The 19776-nt window shown below is 55.0% G+C and overlaps 1 protein-coding gene and 1 long non-coding RNA gene across 6 annotated transcripts in view; one reads left to right on the top strand and one right to left on the bottom strand.

Annotated features, from left to right (window-relative positions):
- The window catches only part of st18 (ST18 C2H2C-type zinc finger transcription factor), a 575669-nt gene that overhangs the window by 67347 nt on the left and 488546 nt on the right, over positions 1-19776 (bottom strand). For all 5 annotated transcript variants that reach the window (XM_072467783.1, XM_072467784.1, XM_072467782.1 and 2 more), the window contains one exon: positions 9835-9950. In XM_072467783.1, coding sequence (XP_072323884.1) covers positions 9835-9950 — 116 coding nt within the window. The remainder of the gene's footprint in view (positions 1-9834; positions 9951-19776) is intronic.
- LOC140385537 (uncharacterized) overlaps positions 1-19776 on the top strand; it is a 248878-nt gene that overhangs the window by 5337 nt on the left and 223765 nt on the right. The window lies entirely within an intron of this gene.

Here is a 19776-nt window from a genome sequence, read left to right as displayed (position 1 = left end):
GGGTGGAGGTTGGGGGGGGGGTCCATGCTGGGGTGGAGGTTGGGGGTTGGGGAGGGGGTCCGTGCCGGGGTGGAGGTTGGGGGTTGGGGAGGGGGTCCGTGCCGGGGTGGAGGTTGGGGAGGGGGTCCGTGCCGGGGTGGAGGTTGGGGGGGGTCCATGCTGGGGTGGAGGTTGGGGGTTGGGGAGGGGGTCCGTGCCGGGGTGGAGGTTGGGGGTTGGGGAGGGGGTCCGTGCCGGGGTGGAGGTTGGGGGGGGGTCCGTGCTGGGGTGGGTGTTGGGGAGGAGGTCCGTGCCGGGGTGGAGGTTGGGGAGGGGGTCCGTGCCGGGGTGGAGGTTGGGGGGGGTCCGTGCTGGGGTGGGTGTTGGGGAGGGGGTCCGTGCCGGGGTGGAGGTTGGGGGGGGGGTCCGTGCCGGGGTGGGTGATGGGAGGGCAAATGAGTTGGTCCACCTGGCCAGGTGCCAGCCTCCAACAGTTGGACCCATGCGGTCCATGCCACCTGGCTGGGGGGAGGAGGGGATATGGGCAATGATGACATGTCGTCGTTCGCCTCCCCCCCACCAGGCCGTCATGTTTTCAGACCATCCAGCGATGTTGGCCGCCGTGGTGGCAGCCGCTCATGTCTATGTTGCCCTGGATGAGGAGGAGGAGGAGGAGCGTGCCAGAGAGGCGGCGCAGGCTGCCGCAGAGGGGCAGGCGGCAGCCGCCCAGGCTGGAGGGACACCTGACCGACAGGACGAGGAGGGGGAGGAGGACGTCGCGGCCCCACGGCAACGGAGGCACCCAAGGGCGCCCCGTGTGTACCGGCCCCGGCAGTCATACCAGGACCTCACGGACCGGGAATGCAGGAGGAGACTCCGGATGAGCCGGGAAACCGTGGCACACATCTGCCACCTGCTGGCACACCTGTCACCGCGTGGCACTGGCGGGGGACACCCTCTCCCCGTGTCCGTCAAGTTTACGGTGGCCCTGAACTTTTATGCAACGGGGTCATTCCAGGCACCGAGTGGGGACCTGTCCGGCATATCGCAGACATCGGTGCATCCGGGCAGTGACAGATGCCCTTTATGCCATGGCGCACCGCTACATCCACTTCCCCGTGGACCGGGCCAGCCAAGATGCCCGGGCCGTGGGCTTCTCTGCCATTGCCGGGTTCCCCATGGTCCAGGGCGCGATCGATGGGATGCACGTCGCCGTGCAGCCACCTGCAGATAACAGGGCCGTGTTCACTAATAGGAAGGGGACCTATTCGATGAACGTACAGGTGGTCTGCGACCACCGCATGATGATCCTGCACGTCTGCGCCCGTCACCCAGGCAGTGTACACGACTCATTCGTGTTGTCGCGGTCATCCATCCCCGGCATGTACGAGGGACGCCATCCCCGGCTGAGGGGCTGGTTGCTGGGCGACAGGGGCTACTCATTGCGATCGTGGCTGATGCCACGCAATGAGGCGGAGAACCGCTACAATGATGCCCATGTAGCGACAAGGGGAGTGATCGAGAGGTGCTTTGGCGTGCTGAAGATGCGTTTCAGGTGCCTGGACCTCTCTGGGGGCGCCCTCCAGTATCGGTCAGATAGGGTCGGCCGCATCATTGTGGTGTGCTGCGTCCTGCACAACATAGCCCAGCAGAGGGGCGATGTGCCGCAGGCAGAGGAGGGCGGAGTGGAGGAGCAGCAGGAAGAGGCCCAGTCCTCCCCAGATGAGGGGGATGGGGGCAATGGTCAGGGCAGACGGGGTAGACACAGATGGGTGGCTGTCCACCGTTACCGGCTGGCCCAGCGGGCACGGGACAGACTGATAGACGCCCGCTTCACTGACTAGATGGGCGTGGGAATCGGGTAGTATGGCCACAGACCGCACACCATGACAACAGCCGACCACCCACACCCCCCACCCATCCACCCACCCAGCACCCTCACCCCCCTCCCCAACCCCACACACCCCACCCGCATGCACACCACCCCCCCACTCCCAATTGCCGATCCACCGGCGGCACAACGGGCCGGGCTCACCCAGTTGCGGGTGGACGCGTGTCTATCGCAGGCCATGGAGAATGATGACAACCCGCCTCCGATGAGCTCCTGGCTCTACATCGTTGGACTATGTCTGACCCATGGCCACAGTACCACCATCCACCCGGACCATCCCTGCATGCGGCTGTGACACTGCAGCGCACGGTCCCGTCCTCTGCCCGGGGGATGTTGATGGCGGCCCAGGGGGAAGGGGGCAGACTCACCTGGGGCTGAGGTAAGACCACCCCTCACACACACACTTGCGCTCAACGTACATGACACCCCCGCACACTTTGGACAGAGCACAAAGGCAGCTTCGGTAGGTGTAACATTGACTTTAATAACCAAAGGAGTTCATGCACGTGCCCTAGCGCCTAAAACTCATCTGTGCCCTGCACCCGTGCCAACTTACTCAGTGTCTAATTGTTTGGCCTTACGGGCCCTTTGACTACGTCTACGTGGTTCCCCAGACGGTACAGCAGAACTGGAGGTGGACTCCTGTGATTCCTGCCCTCTGACACTGGATCCCTTTGGCGGCCGTTTCCTGGGGCGTCCTGGCCTAGATGGGCCAGGCTGCGGCCCGGGCGACTGGGATGGCGAGCTGCCAGCCTGTCCTGCCCGTTGCCCACCCGATGCACCTGGGACGGAAGGGGGGGAGTCCGAGGTGTCGCGGTGTACCGGGACCTCCCCTACAGAGGGAGCCGGGACGGACCACACCACCTCCTCCTCCCTCGGGGTGCCCGATGGCCCCCAGGCCTCTACATGGGTGGGGGATGCGAACGGACTGGCCATCCGACGCGCCCCCGACATCTGGCGCTGCCAGTCCTGGAGGCCCGTGCTGGTATCGACAGGGGTCTGCAGGTTTGCAGCCATGGAGCCCAGGGGGTTGTCGAACCCTGTCTGCGACAGTGCGACGCCAGCTCGCACATGGCCACTGGCGCCGATGCCCTCAGCGATGGCCTGCTGAGACTGGGCCATTGCCTGCAGAGACTGGGCCATGGCCTGCAGAGACTGGGCTATGGCCTGCTGAGACTGGGCCATGGCCTGCTGAGACTGGGCTATGGCGTTGAGCGCCTCTGCCATCTGGCGCTGGCACTGGCTCATGGCCTCCTGTGAGAGGGCAGCCATTTCCTGGGCCACAGACGCCACCTGCACGGAAGGCCCCAGGCCTCGCAAACCGTTCCCCATGTCTGACACCGTCGCACCCATTGCCTCCACCGCGAACGCCACCCGTGCGGTGTCAGCCTGGGTGGCACGCATGACCGGGACCACTCCCAGCTCCTGGACGCGGGTGGACTCCTCCACCTGCGACCGCAGCCGCCGCAAGCCACCCGTCACCCTATTCGCTCGTCTCCGTGTCGGTGGTTGCATCGGATCTATGTGTGGGTGTGGTAACTGCAGGAACCCGGGATCCATCTGGGCGGCAGATGTTCGCTTGGCCTGGGCTGCCCTCCGACCGCCCGGTCCCTCTGCTGCTCCTACCTCCACCTGCTGTACCGGGACGGCTGTGTTGTGCGCACCAGTGAGTGTACCAGACGCCTCATCACTAAAGTGCCCAACCGTGGTGAGTGTTTCTGCGATGGTGGAGGGTGTTGGTGACAGCAGTGGCGTTGTGTCGTGCTCTTCGTCCCACTCTGAGTCCATGGCACTTTGGGGTGGGGGTTCGTCTCCACCCATCCACTCTGAGTCACTGTCCGGTATTTCGTCTTCCCGGGTAGGGGTGTCCTGGGTAGTGCTGTCCCGGGTAGTGCTGTCCCGGGTAGTGCTGTCCCGGGTAGTGCTGTCCCGGGTAGTGGTGTCCCGGGTAGGGGTGTCCTGGGTAGTGGTGTCCCGGGTAGGGGTGTCCTGGATAGTGGTGTCCTGGGTAGTGGTGTCCTGGCTCGGATGTGACGGGGGCCTGTGGCTGCCCCCCTCATCGCTGGGTGGTCGCTCCCGCACGTGACGGGGGTGTCGTCTCCCTGTTGCTCCAGGTCTCTCCGTCTCCCGTGGTCTCCGAGGGGCATCCTGCGGGCGTCGCATGCTGGAGGGTTCGGGTCTCTCCGTCTCCCGTGGTCTCCGAGGGGCATCCTGCGGGCGTCGCATGCTGGAGGGTTCGGGTCTCTCCGTCTCCCGTGGTCTCCGAGGGGCATCCTGCGGGCGTCGCATGCTGGAGGGTTCGGGTCTCTCCGTCTCCCGTGGTCTCCGAGGGGCATCCTGCGGGCGTCGCATGCTGGAGGGTTCGGGTCTCTCCGTCTCCCGTGGTCTCCGAGGGGCATCCTGCGGGCGTCGCATGCTGGAGGGTGCGGGTCTCTCCGTCTCCCGTGGTCTCCGAGGGGCATCCTGCGGGCGTCGCATGCTGGAGGGTGCGGGTCTCTCCGTCTCCCGTGGTCTCCGAGGGGCATCCTGCGGGCGGTCTGCATCTGCGGGGATGGGTGCCTGGACGATTGGTCCTGCGATACACAATGAAGCATGCATGGTTAGACATCAGGCAGTGATCAGGTGATACGGGAGAGGGGGATATAGGGGAGGGGGGATATGGGGACGGGCTGTTGATCCTCACTTGCTCGTGGGGCCCCGACCTCTGCATCAGCAACCTCCCGGTCCTCAGGTCCGCCAGCCAGTTCCAGTGCCCTTTCCTCGTGTACGGTCAGTGGCCTCTCATCAGCGGGCCCTCCTCCAGTCCTCACATGCTCCCTATTGTTGTGTGCGCGCTTCTCCTGGGGGGGGGGGGGGGGTGGTGGCAGGGGTAAAAGGCAACAGTGTTAGGCAGGTATATGAATGCACGCCATCGGTTGCGCGTGCATTGCAGAGGTTAAGGTTAGGGCTGGATTCACTTGGGGATATAGGGGATATGGGGGAGGGGGGGATATGGGGGAGGGGGGATATGGGGGATATGGGGAGGGGGGATATGGGGGATATGGGGGAGGGGGGAATATGGGGGATATGGTGGAGGGGGGATATGGGGGATATGGGGGAGGGGGGATATGGGGGATATGGGGGAGGGGGGATATGGGGGATATGGGGGAGGGGGGAATATGGGGGATATGGTGGAGGGGGGATATGGGGGAGGGGGGATATGGGGGATATGGGGGAGGGGGGATATGGGGGAGGGGGGATATGGGGGAGATGGGGAGGGGGGATATGTGGGAGGGGGGATATGGGGGAGGGGGGAATATGGGGGATATGGGGGAGGGGGGATATGGGGGATATGGGGGAGGGGGGATATGGGGGATATGGGGGAGGGGGGATATGGGGGAGGGGGGAATATGGGGGATATGGGGGAGGGGGGATATGGGGGATATGGGGGAGGGGGGATATGGGGGATATGGGGGAGGGGGGATATGTGGGAGGGGGGATATGGGGGAGGGGGGGATATGGGGAATATGGGGGAGGGGGGATATGGGGGAGGGGGGATATGGGGGAGGGGGGAATATGGGGGATATGGGGAGGGGGGATATGGGGGATATGGGGGAGGGGGGATATGGGGGAGGGGGGATATGGGGGATATGGGGGAGGGGGATATGGGGGAGGGGGGAATATGGGGGATATGGGGGAGGGGGGATATGGGGGATATGGGGGAGGGGGGATATGGGGGAGGGGGGATATGGGGGATATGGGGGAGGGGGGATATGGGGGAGGGGGGGATATGGGGGAGGGGGGATATGGGGGCGGGGGGGATATGGGGGAGGGGGGATATGGGGGATATGGGGGATATGGGGGAGGGGGGATATGGGGGAGGGGGGATATGGGGGAGGGGGGGATTTGGGGGAGAGGGGATATGGGGGATATGGGGGACGCTCACCCTGCCTGCTCTGACGAGGTCGTTCACCTTCTTGTGGCACTGGGTGCCTGTCCGTGGTGTTAGGGCCACAGCGGTGACGGCCTCTGCCACCTCCCTCCACAGACGCCGGCTGTGGCGTGGGGCAACTCTGCGGCCGTGCCTGGGATACAGGGCGTCCCTCCTCTGCTCCACCGCATCCAGGAGCGCCTCCACATCGCGTGACTCGAACCTCGGGGCTGAGCGACGGCCAGCCATCAAGTCGGGTGTTGCGGTTGGCTGTTCCGGTCGGTTGGGGGGGAGCTGCGCGGCCTTATGAGCCGTCACGCCGTGCAGTGCGTATGACGCTGCACGGCGTGAACCACTGCGCAAGCGCGGATCCCGTTACGTCGCTGCTAGCCCATTTCGGGCCGCAGACTATCGGCCCATTTTTATGACGTGACGCAAGTGGGATTTGCGCCGTTTTTTGCGCCGATCGGCGGAGTTTCCGCCGATAACGGAGAATTTTGCCCCTGATATTTTGTGAACATTCTGCCGGGAAAAATTTGTAACCAGGTTTGACAGGGTATTTGCTATCCCTTAGTACAAGTCCCGAAAGATGTGCTGTTAGGTAATTTGGACAATCTGAATTCTCCCTCCGTATACCCGAACAGGCGCTGGAATGTGGCGACTGGGGGATTTTCACAGTAACTTCATTACCGTGTTAATGTAAGCCTACTTCTGACAATAAAGATTATTATTATTATGATTATTATTATTTTACACTCTGGAAAAAGGGGGAAAAAAATTTGTAAATTAGGAGATGTCAAAGGTTATCGAGGTTGGGCAGGAAAAGAAGTTAAAGCCACTATCGGATCAGCCATAGTCTTATAAAATGGCGGAGCAGGCTCGAGTAGCCGAATAGCCTACTCTTGCACTTAATTTGTATGTTCATATATATGATAGGCGGGTTCCTATGTATACAGGCAGCAGGAAATTATTAAAAAAAAATAGATTTAGAGTATCCAATTATTATTTTTCTAATTAAGGGGCAATTTAACATGGCCAATCCACCTACCCGACGCATCATTTTGGGTTGTGGGGGTGAGACCTACGCAGACACGGGGAGAATGTACAAACTCCACACGGACAGTGACCCAGGGCCAGGATCAAACCTGAGACCTCGGCGCCGTGAGGTAGCAGTGCTAACCACTGCGCCACCGTGCTGCCCCTAGGCAAGAGGAAATTCTGGCAACAGTTTCCAGCAATAGCTTCACAATAATTAACAGTACAAGTACTCTTTGGAATTAGAAGGCAATCAGTTTGAAATAAATAAATAAATAAAAAGACTTGCATTTACGTAATTCCTTCCTTGACCTCAGGATGTTGTAAAGTGATTTGCTGCCAAAGAAGGACTTTTGACATGTCGTCACTGTCGTAGGGAAATACAACAGCCAAAATCCACATAGCAAGACCTCACAGACAGCAATGAGATAAAGCCCAGATAATCTGTCCATCTGATGATGACTTTGATGGAGGGATTGGATTGGTTAGGACCACGGGAGATCTCCCCTGCTCTTCTTCATCGCATCATGAGATCGCTTATGTCCTGAGAGAGCAGATAGGTCCTTAGTTTAACATTTCATCTGAAAGATGCCGCCTGACAGGACTCCATCATGGAAATGTCAGTCTTGAAACGTGTCTCTCCTGTGCTGGTGAATGTTGAATGTAAATTAGCATTAGGACTGAATGTAAGTCAAATGTTCTTTTTATTAACCACGTGTTGATTGGGGCACAGAGTTTCTCTTCAACTTATCCATCTGATCTCTCAGGTTGACATAAAAGATTCCAGGACACTACATTGTGTAATATTAACAATACCCACAATTTTACAGCACAGCACAATTTCTGAAATAGCAGTGCTGTCGGGTTATTTTAGGAACTTTCACAAACACGTTTTACCCATTGTTTTTGTGAGTATACTCGTTAGGTATGATTCCATTTTTGATATTTTTTCTAATCTTGTATTTAATCCTTTAAACACTCTGCTCATCCAAGTCTGGGGCACAGAACTAGGCGCCATTAAGAGTTGCTGAAGAGAAAATAATTTGCCACAGGGGTAACTCATCTTATTGGAAAAAAAACTTTATGATTTCAATTATAGGGTTCCAGTTGAGATCAGGGTGAAAAAGTAATCAATGAAGAGTTGATAGCAGAACCAGTTGCTCCTGCAGGGAGCCAACCTGGACATGACGGGCCAAATGATCTCCTGTTCTGTAATCTCTCATGATTTTAGGATTAAAACTACGAGATGATGGGCGGGATTTACCCACCGCCCCGCCAGGTATTTTCCGGTGGCGGAGACGGCTTGTCAGTGGGATTTTCTGCTCTCGCCGTTGTCAATGGGATTTCCCATTGACTGCACCCCTCGTCGCCAGGAGACCCATACGTCGTCTGTGGGACCAGAATATCCCTGTGGCGGAACAGCTGGTAAATTCCGCCCGATATCTGTCAATTAAAATTCTGAAAGTAAGTGAAGAAAAGACTTTGCCCTCTTCATCAAAGGATAGGTGATACATAGATTTTTTAAAAATAAACATAATAGATGAAAGCATTGCAACTATGGCACATGGGAAAAATAGAAATTGTGAGTATCAATACAATGCAATCTGGAGGATATTGAGAAATGTAGAGAAGGATTAAATAAGAGTTGCAAAGCATCTGGCATAATGATAGATTATGCCTCAAACACATACTGCATATGGACAAAAAAAAACTAAAATTATCTTGGATGATTCGTGGTTCGCAATATTGTAAACTTCCATCACAAATAAATATTTGAGTTGGCATACTGCAACATCTTTAGTGTATGGAGCATTAAAACAAATTCTATAGTGCATAGAATGATGCAAAGGTGCACTCTAGTAGTTTCCATTCCATTCACATATCATTATAACATTAATGAGAACACAAAGGTATCATGGGTGGGATTCTCCGCAATTGGCGTGATGTCCGCCGACCGGCGCGAATCAATCCGGCATCGCGCCGCCCCAAAGGTGCGGAATTCTCCGCATCTTGAGGAGCCGAGCCCTCACCTTGAGGGGCTAGGCCCGCGCCGGACTGATTTCCGCCCCGCCAGCTGGCGGGAAAGGCCTATGGTGCCCCGCCAGCTGGCGCGGAAATGACTTTGCCGTGCGGCGCATGCGCGGGAGCGCCAGCGGCTGCTCACGGCATCCCCACGCATGCGCAGTGGAGGGGGTCTCTTCCGCCTCTGCCATAGTGGAGACCATGGCGAAGGCGGAAGGAAAAGAGTGCCCCCACAGCACAGGCCCGCCCACGGATTGGTGGGCCCCGATCATGGGCCAGGCCACCGTGGGGGCAACCCCCCAGGGCCAGATCGCCCCGCACCCCCCCCCCCCCCCAGGACCCTGGAGCCCGCTCGCGCCGCCTTGTCCCGCCATTCGAAAGGTGGTTCAATCCACGCCGGCTGGCGTGGGTTGACAGCGGCGGGACTTCGGCCCATCGCGGACCGGAGAATAACCGGGGGATTTCCGACGACCGGGGCAGCGCGATTCCCGCCCCCGCCGAATCTCTGGTGGCGGAGAATTCGGGACACGGCAGGGGCGGGATTCACGCCAGCCCCCGACGATTCTCCGACCCGGTGGGGGATCGGAGAATCGCGTCCCATATTCCTGCCCAACAAGGAGACACTTGAATGGCAGCTTAGACTAGAAATGCCACATACAAGTGGATGTTACACATATGCAGTTTATTTTGATCGAAGAGTTGAAATCCTTTCACTTCCAACCCAGCTCTCTTGCTTTGTCAAATTTTTCCGTGATTCAGATGCAGAGCAATGTAAAATGGGTGACAGCAAATCGGAAACACCCAAATTTCCATTTGACTTCAATGGAAATAAAAAAACAGGCCGTCAATTCACTTTTACCCACTTTACACTACTACCCAAAGGCAAATTGATCATCAAGAAGTATTGCAACCTGCAATGTTCATATATTTATTAAAAATGATGGATGCAAGTTGTTGTACATTTCAGGTAAGTCATGCATGGTGAACTGTAACTTACGTAATGAGCTCTTTCTTTGAGTCTTTGCTCAGAAGTTTGGACTGAGAACTTGGAATAGTAACCTCGCCAGGGTATCTCCTCTCTTCCATACCTTCCTCTGGGCCAATATCTTCTTTCTGTGATCATACCAAGTCAAATAATAAATAAGCAGATATGGTAGATTTCTGGTTTGGGGGCACAAATTATTACCCAAAACTGCACTTGCTTTAGAGAGTGATTTATTTACCCGAGTTTCTGTTCAATCTTAATAGTTTATCGCTAAATGCAAAAATCTACCCTGGCCAGTGCAAATGATTAAAATGTATTTAAAATATTAAAACGTTAAACTTTTAGGAATTTTTAAAAATGCTTTAAAAAGTATTTCTTAATATATTGAAGAGCAGTAACAAAATAACAACTTGCCTTTATACAGTGCCATTAATGACCCTAAGTTGCTTTACATGAGTGCTATCAAACAAAATTTGACAGAAAGCAACATAAGGAAATATGAGGGCATATGATCAAAAACTTGGTCAAAGGGTTTGGTTTTGAAGAGTGCCTGAAAGAAGAAGGAGAGGTAGAGGGTGTGATTTAACCACTTGTGTTGCACCCGCCGCAGGTCTGGGTATGCCGGTTAAATAGCAGGAAAGAAAATAATTGAGATTTGTGCCAGGCTCAAATCAGTTAGCTATTTAACTGGCCCCCTCCCAATGGCGAGTTCTAATTCACGCCAAAATATGGTGAGCATATCATTAACCCCAACTTGCATTAATTTCCACCGCATTGGCGAGATTGAAGTTCAATGTAACAGCCTCACGGGAATTAACTGGCTCCCTAGCGAGAAATCACGCGGGCGTTGTTTAGTACTCCTTTTTAAAAACGTGAAGCTGGCACAATCGCTGCTGAAGGCAAGTGAGAAAGTGAGTAGCCATTTTGATTTTCTGGCATGCAGCTCAAGGGCACTGAAGCTGCTGCCCCAGTGCTCAGGGAGAGAGGGGATGGCTGGGTTCAGGGGGTTTGGGCTTGGCAGGGCGGCTGAAACGTTCCATTTGGGGATGGTCCCTGGGCCTGGGCCAGGGGCTGATGTGGTGAGGGATGTTTTGTCCGTGAGGCCTTCAAGCCATCTTTAGATACTGTGGATACCCATAACAGGGGCAACTACAGCCTGTCTGTCCTACCAAAAACTCCTCGGACAGAACCCTGTTCTTGGGTATATGCTGAAGGTCATTTTAAGTGCCTTTGTCTGTGAGCAGCCTCAAGCTTCACAGCTCAAAGCTATTGCTAATAAGGAATTGACTTTATTAGTTGTGAGGGCACTTCACAGCTGCAGGTTGTGTTTGCTGCTCGCTCCTTGCTGCAGATGCCTGGAGGCTGCTGTTGCTGAATCCTCCTTTTCTGTAGCCGGAAAGAAGGACATTTTTTTCTAAGTGTGGTAAACCACGTTATTGTGTTTATTGTATTATATTCACTGTGTTGTGTTGTACATGCCTGGGCTTGTCCAGGCTGGCTCCTTGGCTTCTCTCCTCGGGGCTTCTGTATAAAAGTGGCAAGTCTCTGCCTCCGGACCCAATTCGGATCCAGAGGCAGGAGGCTTGCTGTTTAGTGTATTAAAGCCTCAGTTACGTTTATCACTCATCGTCTATTATTGATGGTGTATCACTAAGATGCCTGTGTCCTGGAACACTGGACTCAGGGGGATGTATGAATCAAGAAGACAATCAGGTTTGAAGCAAGAAGATGCTGCATGATCGGGTGCGCGACATTGTTCCAAATGGGCCACCTGCTAAAGCCGTTGAAGAAATTTGTCGCAGATTGCTGATGCTTTTGTTGCTGATGTGATGAGTGCTGCATGTAATTGCCATGTCACCACGGGTTAAACACATTAGAAGTCAAGGATGTTCAACTGCACCTTGAGCGCCAGTGAAATATGTGGATGCTAGGATTTGGCTCTGGTGAGATTGGGTCTTGTGGGCGGGCCTGCACAGCAGGGCGACATGCTGGAGGAAGCGGGGGAGGAGGGTCATGTGGTCTCGACTGAGGAGGAGGAGCCGGACAGGGGGGTATGGTGGACGAGCCAGGGATGAGTTTCAGGAGGAGCCGGAGGGTGGGGTACAGGTGGTGGCAAGGGTCCGGCATGCCCGGATGACCAGGGAGGCCCTTATCCTCGTCCACCTCTCATTGGACAAGGCTTTGTCCGTCAGCTCACCTCCTCACACATTCCCCGCCTTCCTCGCCTCCCCACCTTCACCCCTCCCCTCAACCCTCACCCGACTACCCTGTTCCACTGTCCCTGGGTCTGTGTAAAATTACCCAGGGTGATGGACCTGTGTTGGCACTGCCAGCAGGTCAATATACAAAGCATGAGAATAATAATCACTCGCTATGAGGAAAGCTCTGATGCTCCTCAGTTATTGCCAAAGTCTGACTCCTGTCCTTCTGCTGACAGCGCACTCACACCCATCCTCTGAACGGGATCTGTATCGGGGCTTTTGATCTTGGACCACTATGCTCGAGGGGTGGGGGTGGGGAGGGAGCGAAGGGGGTAGGAGTGCAGGCAGGCTCGCTGTGAAGATTAAGGTGACCGAGGTTTCACATGTGTCAGGTGTAACATGTTTTAATAGAGAACATTGGACATTTCCATTCCCCCTAGCTACAGAGAGTGCCCCCCCCCACCCCCCACAGTGCCCAATCAGTGATCCTCAATCTACTTGACCTTATGTGCTCTAATGCTTCTTCCAGGTGTGTCCCCAGAATTCATATCTGAGCTGGAGGCAGTCTGCTGCTTTTCACACCCTGTGGCCTTCGGATGTGAGCCTGGTGGAGGGCCAGGCGAGGGAGGACTGACTTACCACTATCTCTGGCATCGCCGTGCCAACCTGTTGGCAACTTGAGATGCGCCAATATCCGGAGGGGCGATTCTGAAGAACTGGACACTGTCACCGTCTCTTAGGTGGCAGTGCCCGGGGTTGGCCTCCAGTGCTTCTTCCTCCCTGACCGTGACCATAGGGCCCTGAGTTAACCCTAACCCTGGGGGTCTCCAGCCTTGGGATGGAGGCAGCTGCAGTGAACTCCAGAGGCCGCTGCGTCATCTGGTTTAGCCAGTCCTGGCACCTGCCTGTTGTCTGCACCATGATGCCGATGTCTCGGCGATGCTCCTCATTAGACTGGGCCACGCTCTGCACTGCCTCAGTTCTGTCCATCTGCATCTGGGACACATTCCTCAGTGATTGGGACATGCTCTGCAGTGCCTCAGCAACATCCACCTGTGTATGGGACATGTCCTTCAGCGACTGGGACATGTCGAGGCCCTCAGACATGGTTGTCACAGATTGAACCATGCCTCTCAAGATGCTGAACTTGTTTTCCAGGCTTTCCACTGCGGTCGCCACCCTAGCAGTGTTGGCTCTGTGTCATGCATTTCTGGCCTCATCTCCTGCGCCCGTAGCCTTTGGGACTCCTCCAACTGGCCAAGCACTCACTGGAATGTCGCTGACATCCCCTCCTGAATCTCAGGGACGTGTCCTAGCATCTGCGTGAGCTCTGGGATAACCTTGTCCAGAGGCTTTGCTTCTGACTGGGACCCAGACCTATGACTACTGACTCCCTTGGATGTTCCTGCCTCCACCTGATGTGCATCAGCAACTGTGTAGTGCTCACAGATTGTGCCCCGGAAGCCTGTCCAATAATGTCACCCACTGAGTTGTGTGTCTGCGTTATTGAAAGGTGGGGGTGATAGCTGTGACGCCTCGGTAGTCGTCTCCTCGGAGCTCTCCTCCAAGGTCATTTCTTGGGTGTCAGCGGGGGAGACGACTCTGGATGGCCTGGCCATCAGATGGAGATCCTGCGAGAGAATGAACATGTAATCATGAGAGGGAAGGATAATTTTGTCTGACATGAACAACTCACTTGAGACAGAGGTCTAGGTGAAGGGGCAATGGATCTACACTGCTGCAGCGCAGGCCAACCTCACGGTCGGTGACTGCTCTCTCCTTGGTCAACCCCTCAATCGCCAGGGCCCCTTCCTCATAGGGGGTGAGGACTTGGATCTCTGGTACTCTGCCCCCCCCATCTTGGTCCTTTCCCGCTTAGTATGGGCTATCTTCTTCTATGAGGAGAGAGGCCTTTGTAAGCCGCATGCTTGATGGATCAGGGGGGTCTATGGCAGGTGGCATGTGTGGGCACTGCACTGGACATGAAGGGGCTGTGCTAGTGGGTGCCGGGGGTGCTGAGGAACAAGCATGAAGATAAGATGTTGGGAGGGTGCGAGGTGATTTGTGGGGGAGGGTTTGGAATTTGGGGCGTGACAGAGGAACCGATGCCAGGAGAGAGGTGGTAACTTACCCTTCCAGCTCGGTGGAGGTTGATGGTCTTCTTCCCACATTGTACCGCGGGTCATGCTGCCCACACTGACAACCACTGCCACTGCTTCCCAGGAGGTATTGGTGCCCCAGCTGCTGGTCCTCCGACCCCCTCAGGGGAACAGAATATCCCATCTCGCATCCAGAGTGTCGAGAAGCTTGGCCAGGTTGGCATGGCCAAAGCAAGGAGCAGGTCTGCGCAACTTGTGTGCCATGCTTGTGTGTTGACTGAAGTGAGTTGTGAGGGAGCACACAAAAGCAGCTCCCCTTTATTAGTGGTGAGAAGCTGAAACACTAGTCTGGCCAATCAGACAGCGAGACAGCCAACAATGGCAAGATGTTACTGGGGCTCATTTCCGGCACTAAGTGCCGTTAAATACAGGCCTCAATCTCGACGACTCGACCATCGAGAAATACCCCTCCAATTGCGGCCAAAATGACACTTAGAAAGGTTTGGTTTAATTGCGCCCAGACGGAGTATCATTTAGGGTGGAAATTCTGGGCAGCTGTGAGCAGAAATGTTAATGGTGGCACAAATAAATTCGACCAATCAGGAGACCAGAATTAGAGGAGCACAAATATCTTAAGCCAAAGGGGATTACAAAGGTACACGGAGGAGTGAGGTCATGGAGGGAATTCATCAACAAGGATTAGAATTTTAAAACTGAGGCTTTGTTCAATGGGGTCCCAACATCTTATCTTCATGCTTGTTCCTCAGCACCCCCGGCACCCACTAGCACAGCCCCTTCATGTCCAGTGCAGTGCCAACACATGCCACCTGCCATAGACCCCCCTGATCCATCAAGCATGCGGCTTACAGGTCAATGAGCACAAGTGTGATGACTGACTGAGACCGAGAGGGCAGGCTGCGCCTCGGTTCATTGTCTCTTCAAAAAGACAAGTCCAGGTCCTGCTATCATTGGAAATCAATCCAGCCCAATTTACCAATTCAAACTTGTCTCGTGAAAAACAAGAATAGAGAAAAACTCCCCTCCTCCCCAGTTAATTTTATCAAAAAGTAGGTATTGAAACAAAACCTCGAACTCTGCATGATAACTAGATCTGAGTTCCTGCTAAGTAAACAGGACATCATTGTGGTATCACGTTCTATATATTGATGTCTGTTGACCTTGTAACTACCATTGAAATATTTGGGTCGAATGTATAGTGACCAGCAAATGAACAGCACCTGCTGTTCATTAGACATGTCCCGGCATATTTAAGTTCCATGAACTTTTGCACAACAAGTTGCTTCAAGTGTGCAAGTTTGGAGAAAAATGCTGGTGTGGATTGGTAATGTCACTCATAATTCAGAGGTCCAGGCTAATGCTCTGGGACATGGGTTCAAATCTCACCAGGACAACTGGTGGAAGTTAAATTCAACTAAAAAACCTAGAATATAAAGCTAATCTCAATAATGGTGACTATTACAACCATCATCAATCGTTGGAAAATCCATCTGGTTCACTCATGTCCTTCAGGGAATGAAATCTGCCGTCACTGTTTGTCCATCCTCACCAGGTCAGGAAGAGATTGGGGCGCCATTTTTAAATGGCTTCCCAATCTCTCGATCCTCCAACATGACCCTCGGACCCCCCAAAAATACCTGTTGGTGGGTGATCCAGACCCCGCACCCCACCTCACATGGGCAAGGCACTCACTCCCAGGCCTGATGCCTGGCACAAGTAAAATGCCACCTTTGCACACCAGCCTGGTACTGGCACTGTTAAGGGTGCCCAGGTGACAGTGCCAAGGTGCCAGGTTTGCAGGATCCCCCACAACTGCCATTCCACCTGGTCCCCATTTGTGGAGACCTAGCTAAACAGCATCTGACTGGGGTATCCTCAGCAAGGGGATTTGATCCTGGGCACTGGTTTGATCCAGCGAATCTATATTGAAGTGAGACTAACTGCACACTTAAATATGCAAATTCTGGGCAGGATCGAGATTGCCCGTTTCACGAGATCCCGTAAGATCTCGCGAGGCGTGGTGAACCGGGTAAATCTCACAAGGGGCCTCTCTCTCGAGATTTGCCGGCCACGTTGCGTTGTGAGTCCCGGCCATTAGATTGCACCCCTTATGAAAGAAATAAAAAAGACTGTGAGGCACATTCTACAGGGGATATGCGCTCTGTAGGGCAAGCAGTGGTGCATTTCCTCAAACAATCAGGTTGAATCATAGTGTATGAACAGGAAATGCAAGTAAGAATGCTTGATTCAATATCAAATTACGTACAGAAAGCAAAATAAAGAAAGTGAAATAAAGGATTTGGTTACGAGAAATAGAAAGAAAACGACAGAAAGTTTAAAAAAACAAAAAGTCTCTAGCAGCAACTAAAAACAGAATGAATGGAACCCAACACTTGTAAAATTTAGCATCCAGTACCAGAAAGAGCAGGGGCTGGATTCTCCGTTTTCGAGACTACGTGTGGTAAACCATTGTGTTGCATTGTGTTGTGTTGTACATGCCTGGGCTTATCCTGGCTGGCCCCGCCTGTGGCTCCTGTAAACCACTGTGTTACATTGTGTTGTGTTGTACATGCCTGGGCTTGTCCCGGCTGGCTTCGCCTGTGGCCCCTCCCCTCGGGCTCATGTATAAAGGTGGCTAGTCTCCGCCTCCACCCCAGTTAGGGACCAGAGGCCAGGAGGCTTGCTGTTGAGGCCTCAGTTACATTCATCACTCGTCATGTGCTTATTGAAGGCATATCAATTTAATACACTAAACTTTATGATGAACTCATCACTCAAGGCTGATCACCTGGAGCTGGACCCACAGGCAGCTGACGCCACAGAAACTGTTGAGCACTGGCTAAGCTGCTTCGAAGCGTACCTCGCATCCTTCACCGACGACTTCACAGACCTCCAAAAGAAGCAGATCCTCCACGCACGGGTGAGTCCAAGAGTCTTTCTTCAGGGACGCCGCCTCGTATGCGGAGGCAATAATGCTGCTGAAGGGACAATACATGAAGTCCGTTAACGAGGTGTATGCGAGGCACCTCCTCGCCTCGAGACGGCAACGCCCTGGGGAATCACCTGCAGAATTCCTGCGTGCTTTGCGGGTACTCTGCCAGAACTGTGACTGCCGGGCGATATTGGCTACCCAGCATGCGGAGCTGCTGATCAGGGACGCTTATGTCGCGGGTATGAAATCAAATTATATCCGCCAGCGATTACTAGAAGGGGGTACACTCGGCCTCCCAGAGACAGTGCAGCTCTCCAATTCGCTGGAGGTGGCCTCCCAGAATATGGAGGCCTATACCTCCAACTGCGCAGCACCCTCGTGGGCGCAGCCATCATCCGACCCGGGTGCGAATCAAGCCTATGTCGCGCAGCGGCCCGCCAACGCCGGAGGCCCGAAGTGCTACTTTTGCGGCCAGGGCAGCCACCCCAGACAACGCTGCCCGGCACGGAATACAACTTGCAACGGCTGTGGGACGAAGGGCCACTTTGCAAAAGCCTGCCTGGCCCGATCTCCCCCTAAAACTTCTAGGCCCAGCAGTCCTGCCTGCTTCCTGTCGGAGCCGCCCCCAGCTGCCGCACCACCTGCCATGTGCGACCCGTGGCCGCCGCCATCTTCAATTTCGGCAGCCACATACGACGCATGGGGACCGCCATCTTTAACGCATCCTCCAACCAGCATGCGCGACCCACGGGGGCCGCCATGTTGGACTCAATCGCCGCTGCCACTCGCCACACTCGACCCATGGTGGCCGCCATCTTGGACGCCGCCGCCGACGCCTCACGCCACACGAGACTCATGGGGGCCGCCATCTTGGGACCACTCCGCTGCCTCCCGGCAGCCTGGCTCACCCGACAGTGCGCTGGCTGCCGCTACCTCCGACCGGCAATCCGACCGCCTTCCGTAGCTCGTCTTCATCACGCTTGACCAGTCCCGGCCGCACCACCTCGCAAAGTCTACGATGACCGTCCGGATCAACGGGCACGAGACGGCCTGTCTTTTCGACTCCGGGAGCACAGACAGCTTCATTCACCCAGATACGGTAAGGTGCTGCTCCCTCCCAATCTTACCCGTGACCCAGAAAATCTCCCCGGCTTCCGGATCCCATGCAGTTGAAATCCGTGGGTACTGTGTCGCGACCCTTACTGTTCAAGGCGTAGAGTACGCTAACTTCAAACTCTACGTCCTTCCCCATCTCTGCGCTGCCTATTACTGGGGTTCGACTTCCAGTGCCACCTCCAGAGCCTTACTTTAAAGTTTGGTGGACCCCTGCCCCCCCTCATCGTCTGTAGCCTCATGACCCTTAAGGTCAACCCACCCTCGCTCTTCGCAAACCTTACCCCGGACTGTAAGCCCGTTGCTACCAGGAGCAGAAGATACAGTGCCCGGGACAGGGCCTTTATCAGGTTGGAGGTCCAGCGACTCCTGCAAGAGGGGATCACTGAGGCTAGTACCAGCCCCTGGAGAGCCCAGGTGATGATCGTCAAGACTGGGGAGAAGCACCGGATGGTCATCAATTACAGTCAGACCATCAACCGGTACACGCAGCTCGATGCGTACCTCCTCCCCCGCATATCTGACATGGTCAACCAGATTGTGCAGTATTGAGTCTTCTCCACAGTTGACTTGAAGTCCGCGTACCACCAGCTCCCTATCTGCCCGGAAGACCGCCAATACACTGCCTTCGAGGCAGGTGGCCGCCTCTACCACTTCCTCAGGGTCCCCTTCGGCGTCACCAATGGGGTCTCGGTCTTCCAAAGAGAAATGGACCGAATGGTTGACCAGTACAGGCTGCGGGCCACTTTCCCGTACTTAGACAATGTCACCATCTGCGGCCATGACCAGCAGGACCATGACGAAAACTTCCGGCACTTCCCCCACACCGCTGAACTCCTGAATCTCACCTATAATAAAGAAAAATGCGTTTTCCGCACAACCCGCCTCGCCATCCTCGGCTACGTCATGGAACACGGATTCCTAGGGCCCGACCCCGACCACATGCGCCCCCTCCTGGAACTCCCTCTCCCCCACTGCCCCAAGGCCCTGAAGCGATGCCTGGGGTTCTTCTCGTACTATGCCCAGTGCGTCCCCAATTATGCGGACAAGGCCAGTCCACTTATCAAATCCACTGTTTTTCCCCTGACGGCTGAGGCCCGACTGGCCTTCAATCACATCAAGGCAGATATTGTCAAAGCCGCGATGTACGCGGTGGACGAGTCCATCCCATTCCAAGTGGAGAACGATGCGTCGGACTTTGCTCTGACCGCTACCCCCAACCAGGCGGGCAGGCCCGTGGCTTTCTTCTCCTGTACCCTCCATGCCTACGAAATTCGACACTCCTGCGTTGAAAAAGAAGCCCAAGCCATCGTAGAAGCTGTCCGACATTGGAGGCATTACCTGGCCGGCAGGCGGTTCACTCTCCTCACTGACAAACGGTCAGTTGCCTTCATGTTCAATAACACACAGCGGGCCAAGATCAATAATGACAAGATACTGAGGTGGAGGATCGAGCTCTCCACCTACAACTACGATATCTTGTATCGACCTGTACGATATCTTGTATCGGAAGTATACGTCCACTGACCGTAACGTGTACTTCCTCACCATTGTTGATAAGTACTCAAGATTCCCCTTTGCCATCCCGTGC

This window comes from Scyliorhinus torazame, chromosome 11 (genome assembly GCF_047496885.1).
Source record: "Scyliorhinus torazame isolate Kashiwa2021f chromosome 11, sScyTor2.1, whole genome shotgun sequence".
Taxonomy (NCBI): Eukaryota; Metazoa; Chordata; class Chondrichthyes; order Carcharhiniformes; family Scyliorhinidae; genus Scyliorhinus; species Scyliorhinus torazame.
Note: the sequence above shows the minus strand (reverse complement) of the source record. Positions and strands in the feature narration are given on the sequence as shown.